The sequence below is a fragment of the Zea mays genome, chromosome 6 (genome assembly GCF_902167145.1).
Source record: "Zea mays cultivar B73 chromosome 6, Zm-B73-REFERENCE-NAM-5.0, whole genome shotgun sequence".
NCBI classification, from domain to species: Eukaryota; Viridiplantae; Streptophyta; class Magnoliopsida; order Poales; family Poaceae; genus Zea; species Zea mays.
This window is the reverse complement of record NC_050101.1, coordinates 66,856,392-66,863,219: the sequence shown is the minus strand read 5'-3', so window position 1 is coordinate 66,863,219 and position 6,828 is coordinate 66,856,392. Positions and strand designations below refer to the sequence as shown.

The window sequence follows — 6,828 nt, the reverse complement described above, 5'->3', positions numbered from 1 at the left end:
AATTTCATGTCCTCCAATATCGACATTCGAACGAAGCATAAATGACATTCCTACGAATTTGTATTCTCTTAGACACTGTTTGGGAACAAAGTTTTTGAAATACTACAGTATACTTTACTCATGACAATACCACAGTTTAAAAATACCATAGTATTCTAAACCATACCTTAAAACAACTACAATATTTACAATACTTTAATTTTTAAAACCGATATTTTAACTAGCATGCTGTATACAGATGCTGCAGTATTTGAAAATAATGCAGTATTCTTTTTCAAATTTGTGAAAAAACTTCACTCCCAAATTGCGAAATTTAACATATCCGGTAATTTTAACAAGAGATTACAATTTCATAAGAATTGCATTTAAAGGATTATAATTCCATAAGAGTGACATTTAAGATACTACAAATTCGTAAGAACGACATTTAAGATATTGCAATTTTGGCTTTGGAACAACAAAGGCAAAGATAATTTTCTTATTTTATCCAGTCCATTAGAGTCAAAATAAATGTTTAATTGGCTGCAGTGGTATAAGAGTAAGAAATTAAATCCGAGTGGCATATAAGTGATTATGATATTTATGATGACAAATAATGTAACGAATAAAATTTATAGGGGTATGTAAATTGTTCCCCTTTTCATAAACAACTAGTATAGTGTTTACTTATCTTTTTGCCATGTAAACTGGAAAGGGATCTAGGACGTCGTTTGGTCTCTCTGCTGCCTTCTTCCTCCTTCCTCCACCCCTGCCTTGCTCAAAGTAGTCAGTCGTCATCGTCTCCTCCGATCGCCTCCAGTTCATTCCAGTTAGCGCCGCTGATCCCCTCCCTAATCACCATCCATCCATCCGGTAGGATTCCCCAGCCATGTCGGCGACCGCGGTGAAGTTTCCCGTGGAGGCGCCGGTGAGTGCTGCTGCTGCATCTTCCTTCCCTGTCTAGCTCCCTCCCTCTCTCCTTCCCTGCCGGTGTCGCTGGATCTGGCCCGTTCCGTGCCAGAGCGGGCGGGCGGGGCACCGTGGCGCCTCTGAGATTTTGGTCTTCTACACTAGGTTCACTTGCCTCGAGTGGCTGGTCTGAGTTCCTTGCTGTCCTGCTGGAGCAGCTTGGTGCTGCGAGCTTAGCTGCCCCATTGGGGCTAGGGTTTGCTTTGGATCTGGGCGATTGGAGCGTGGCTTGCTCGTATGGTCGTACACACGACCGACCGTCGTGCTCGAATCTCTTGCGAGACACGGCTGCAAACAGAGGCGCGGAGCATGCTCGCGTCGCCGTGCTTGGGCAGTTGGGCTTGCCAAACCGAATGTTGTGGGATCGGTGCAGCGTTCTGCTGCAAGTAAGCTTACTAGTATGCTAGTTCACATCACCCGATCACCGTTGAATTTGAATGAATGGTCTGTGACATGATCTAGGCCTTGCTTTGACTCTAGCAGTCAGGTCGTGCAATTGCCAAAAGCATTCTGAGATGATATACTGGGCCAAGCTCTGTGGGATAGATAAGTCCAGGGGTTTGCTTTGACTGCCAGGTTCTGCAATTGCAATGCATCTGTGCCTTAAAAAGTGTACCGTTTTAGTCGGCTACTGAATGCCTATGCCTTTACCTCTCGTACATCGGGATTAATGGTGCTACCAATCCGCCTGGTGAAATAATCTCTAGACATGTGGGGATAGCTGTCTGTTTATTCTGAAATACCAGTAGACATCGTAGTATGATTTCCGCAATAGGTCAAAGGAAACAATATGCACTGATTTCCTCAGTTGTCCCTTTCCTTGCTTCATAAATCTTAACACTCTTCAGTACTTCTTGCAAAACTCATATTGATGTTATCGCAGCCGAGGACAGTGAAGGTCACCAACGTCTCTCTTAGTGCAACCGTGCAAGACATTAAGGAGTTCTTTTCCTTTTCAGGAGATATTGAACATGTGGAGATGCAGAGGTTCGTAAAACCTGTCCAACCAGGTCGCCCCTTCTCTTTTCATGTCCATACAAGCCTTTGATTGCCATCCCCATTAGCTTGTTTCTCTTTACTTTGGCAGTGGTGATGAGTGGTCTCAAATTGCATATGTCACTTTCAAAGATGCACAAGGCGCAGAAACTGCACTTCTTCTTTCGGTCAGTGCCTGGAGGCCTTAGTATGATTCAGTAGTGTTCTTACAATACTTCATAGTGCTACAGCTAGTGTACCCCTTTGCTTGAGACAAAAAAATGTTGTTTTGTATTAGAGTTACGAGCAGATGCGTTACCCAAATAGATTGTTTGTGGATCTCTTTAGCAGAATTTGCAAATTGTATGGAATTTGCTGTCCTTGCAACATTGTGTTGTGTTCATGCTCCTATATAAATAACATCAATGCAATTTTATATGATTGTCACAGGGTGCCACAATAGTTGATCTTTCTGTGATCATTGGACCTGCTCCAGAGTATCAGCCACCCCCTATTGCCTCTGCTCCACCAATGGTATTATATAACTCTAGTTTTGTGCTCACCTTGTCTGCATTTTAATTGTTTATGTGAGGTTGTAGCTTGAATTGAACATGATACACAATTACAAATAGTCAAATATTTATCTTATATGTTGGGAAACTTAGTTTTTCTTTCATTTCGTCAATACCACAACATTGTACTTCTGCTGTCTGCAGTGTCTTTGACATATATGTATATACATTGCTTCTTCACTTCAAGTCAGTAGGTCAAATGGATGTTTATCTCTGTTCTAATTGTCAAGCACAACCTGTGGTGTTTTTATTTACATTCCACCGTCGTTGTTCTGTTAAGTAGTTTTGAAAGGACGCCCTCTAAATGACAAAATATATTTCGTTCCGCATTTCTAAGAATTAAGGTCCCCCAGGCCAAGTATAATGGTAAATTGCATATGTTTATCAATTTGATTGACATCCAGTTACCTTTTTGCAAGTCACACTTTTGAAAGTTATCTAGTTTAGATTTCCATGCACCAGAGACCAGAGCTTGTTTCATTATCTGTCCAGAATTGTATTCATGACATTGAAAGCCATTCCTTATTTTGTAGTAGTCAGATATGAACAGCCCCTGTATGTTTATATTTTTAACAAATACATCAGTATCTTGTGCTGAACATTATATTCTGCTGTCAGAGTGGAACCAGAGTTCCAGTTGGTGGAGACAACAACGTTGTCCACAAGGCCGAGGATGTTGTGAGCACTATGCTTGCCAAGGGTTTCGTGCTAGGAAAAGACGCGGTTGGCAAGGCCAAAGCGTTCGATGAGAAGCACGGCTTCACATCCACAGCCGGTGCTAAGGTGGCCTCCATCGACAAGAAGATTGGGCTGAGCAATAAGATTACCACAGGCACTTCGTTGGTCAGCGGGAAGGTGAAGGAGATGGACCAGAAGTTCCAGGTCTCTGACAAGACAAAGTCAGCGTTCGCGGCTGCCGAGCAGAAGGTGAGCAGTGCCGGGTCCGCCATCATGAAGAACAGGTACGTCTTCACCGGCGCGTCGTGGGTCACCGGCGCGTTCAACAAGGTCGCCAAGGCTGCCACGGACGTCGGGACAATGACCAAGGAGAAGATGGCGGCCGAGGAGCAGCAGAAGGGTTTCTCTGGCCCATCGTCTAGGAGCCACTCGTACACGCCCATCCGATGATTCGTTGGCTTTCTGTTATGCGCCCTCCCTCAGACAGACAATGTTGTATTGTATTACACATAACACATTGGTGGATGTAAGACATAGATAGCTATATATAGAACAGATCATCAGGCCCCCTCGCACCACTTGTTCACCGTTCCATGTTCTGTTAAATTTCGTACTGCAGGGATTTGTTTCTTTAGGACAAGCAAGTATGGTGGTGATACCAATCTGTTGGTTTTTACAAATCCATGTTCAGACTGTTTGTGGTTTGAATGAACATTTTGTAGAAGTGGTGGGAAGTTAACTGGATAATATGATGTTGCTGAAACAACATGCTATCACTATTTGCAGTTATTTGGAATGCTTCTTGTTTAAAGGGTGTTTCGGACCATAGCATGTACAATCTCCAGATCCGTATGTAACTATGATCACTCAGGCTTTATTCGGTTATTTCATTTCCATGTGGATTGGAGTGTATTAGAATAGATTGGAATGGATTTTAACTTGCTATAGATTTAAACCGATTCAATATCACCCAATCCACATGGATTAACGGGCTTTATTCGGTTATTTCATTTCCATGTGGATTGGAGTGTATTAGAATAGATTGGAATGGATTTTAACTTGCTATAGATTTAAACCGATTCAATATCACCCAATCCACATGGATTAACGGCGCTCAATTAGAATTGAATTGTAGGGAGGGCTGTGGTTTGTGTTCATAGATCCCTTTAGAAAATCCGGTAAGACGCACTGGCATCGAAGTCGTTGTAGTATAGTGGTGAGTATTCCCGCCTGTCACGCGGGTGACCCGGGTTCGATCCCCGGCAACGGCGTTTTTTTCCGTATTTTTGTCAGCTTCTATTTTTTTTTTGGTCAGTTCTGCCAGGGCCCTGCTTGGCCATGGCAGCCACTCACCGAGTCACAGTCACCCGTTACCGTCTGTGTATGTGCATGTGTCGCACTCAGGTCAAGATCAACTCAAAAACATCCCTTGGCAAGCTACACAAGTGCCATCAGCAGACACGGGTGGATGCTGCTGCAAGCTACAACCTTTGGCACTTTCCAATCAACCATGTGTAACTCACTTCTCCATTGGCCTCACCTGACCAATGCAAGCCATCAAGCAGCTCCAGCAGCATTTCAGGCTCCTAGCTGTGCTCCCCCAGTAGTAATCATCAGGCCCTGTTGCTAGTCACTCTGCACTCATGGATGGGCGTGTCACTGTCGTGCTCACTGCTCATGGCTTCTCCATGCTTCTCAGCTGACTTCATTCATCACAGGCTGCTCCTCTTCTCGCCTCCCAAAGAATGACATACTGCATTTTTTTTAGGAATATCGATCTCCCAAAAACATCGGTGTCATGCTTGCTACATTGGCTAAGTGTCTAATGTATTATTGTAAGAGGTAGGATTGCATGCATGGTCTCAACTCTGAACTATAGCATAAAAAAGAAGGGTCTGAAGCCACATTGTTCATTGGATGCAGGCCAGATAATACTTCCCCGTTATTTTTTTCTTCTCTCAAGTCAATCGTGGATCTTGCTAGTTCTATGCCTCTCATTGGTATGAATTGTAGTGGTTGATGGTTTCCTGCTCATCATCTGCCGTGTACACGGAGTGTGCAGGGTTAACTACTCACAGCTATATAAACAACAGATTCAGTTAACTAACTAAGCGTCAGCTTCAGCACGTAACAGCTAGCCTCCGGGTTACTTGGACAGACTTCATCGGCAATAAAAGTACACGAGTATAATAAATTTGCAAATGTTTGGGCATACAGGTGGTGGGGGTGGGGTAGGTAATTAGGTTACTACCTGCTGCCTGGTCTGGATTTGGGGGTTAACGTGTTTAGTACCTTACTTAGCTTAGCTCAGATGAGTTTAGCAAGCAGCCATAAATGCAACCGATCCTGTCTGTGCATGCTCACAGATCACAATCATCTCACTGAAGCGCACACACATAAGACGACAACAAGAAGACAGCTGAAAGAGTACTGTTCCGCAGATGATTATTAACTCTGTTAATGAATAGAGCCATATACCCTGAAAAAGGATTGAGCACACAAAGTGCTGCATATAATATTCTGGCATCTTCAGAAGTTGTGCAGGAACATTTCAGAGATCCACACTGTTGGTACTTGCTAGTAGGTGTATGGAATACCAGAATCAGGTAGCTTGTGCCTGTTTCCAGGCAGACACAGACACAGACACAGGGGTTCATTCAGGATTTAAACAGTTTCCTGTGCTATATATTTCTAAACACAGACACAGACTACCACAACAGTTTCCTGTGCTATATATTTCTAGACACAGACACAGACTGAAACTGAATTCCCTGTGCTATATATTTCTAAACACAACTATTGCTGCATGCCAGTAGGACCGACATGCTCCGAGACAAACTACCACAACAGTTTTTGCTTCATCCGCACGCACAAGCATCAAAGTTGACCTGACATGCATCCACTGAAACATGCATCACTCAATCAAAGACAGTTAGGCCTACAGATCTACAACGATGAAGGATTTGTTTGGGTTTTTTTTTACCACAGTTAAGTTACTGAAAGAAGAAGCACATATCGTCGTCGTCGTCGCTGTCCATCGGAGAAAAACGTCGCAGAAGCAAGCACAGTTGGGTTGGGTTGTGTGTCCATCTGACCATCTCGCGCTGTCCATGTCCATCGGAGGGGAGGGAACCTGCCCCACGCAAACTATTCCAATGGACACCGTGACACCATGGAGATCAGACTGTGCATTGCAAGTTGAACATCTGAAGATGAAAATGAGATGCATCGTCGGCCCTTATATATATATATATATATATATATATATATATATATATATATATATAGTATTTAGAGCCCTGGGCTCTCTCTAACTAATGGAAGCCCCGACCAGAAACCGACCAGGTGCGCTGACCGCACCGTACCGACCAGGCGCGCAGGCTTTTTTGGCTCACTGTACCACCTAGTTACGTCAATTAAAACTTCGCGTTATGCTCAATCTTGTTACGTTTTACACACTTTTGGTGTGCGCATGTTTCGTGACATCCGGGCCCACAAAAAGATCGTGTCCCCGCAATCTGGGCAGCTTACGTCTATCGGGCCCACGAATCCAGGAACCGAGCACTCATTTTTTCAGCTCATCTCTCCCGTAACTCTAGCGACGGCCGAACCCTAGCTAAATCGCCGCCGTCTGATTCTTCTCTTCCGCGGCCGT

At 43.9% G+C, this 6,828-nt stretch overlaps 1 protein-coding gene and 1 non-coding gene across 3 annotated transcripts; both read left to right on the top strand.

The window, feature by feature from the left end:
- Window positions 1-642: 642 nt before the first annotated feature.
- LOC100193283 (putative RNA recognition motif containing family protein) lies at window positions 643-3,981 on the top strand. 2 transcript variants are annotated; one of them, NM_001138426.2, is made up of 5 exons: window positions 643-907; window positions 1,832-1,935; window positions 2,036-2,111; window positions 2,374-2,457; window positions 3,114-3,981. In NM_001138426.2, the coding sequence occupies exons 1-5, from the start codon at window positions 869-871 to the stop codon at window positions 3,621-3,623; spliced, it is 813 nt and encodes a 270-aa protein (NP_001131898.1). In that variant the 5' UTR covers window positions 643-868; the 3' UTR covers window positions 3,624-3,981. The 2 variants fall into 2 exon arrangements, 1 of the variants encoding a protein (NP_001131898.1); NR_183541.1 differs by lacking the exons at window positions 2,374-2,457; window positions 3,114-3,981 and having other exon boundaries at window positions 2,013-2,357.
- Window positions 3,982-4,372: 391 nt separating this feature from the next.
- Window positions 4,373-4,444, top strand: TRNAD-GUC (transfer RNA aspartic acid (anticodon GUC)). The gene has a single exon. It is a non-coding gene; the product is annotated as a tRNA-Asp (tRNA).
- The last annotated feature ends 2,384 nt before the right edge of the window (window positions 4,445-6,828 follow it).

What these genes read in the sequence shown, in the direction of transcription:
- LOC100193283 (NM_001138426.2), top strand. Translation starts at nt 869, where the DNA reads ATGTCGGCGACCGCGGTGAAGTTTCCCGTGGAGGCGCCG. An exon ending in AAACTGCACTTCTTCTTTCG is followed by an intron (nt 2,112 to 2,373) that starts GTCAGTGCCTGG and finishes TGATTGTCACAG; the next exon opens with GGTGCCACAATAGTTGATCT. An exon ending in TTGCCTCTGCTCCACCAATG is followed by an intron (nt 2,458 to 3,113) that starts GTATTATATAAC and finishes TTCTGCTGTCAG; the next exon opens with AGTGGAACCAGAGTTCCAGT.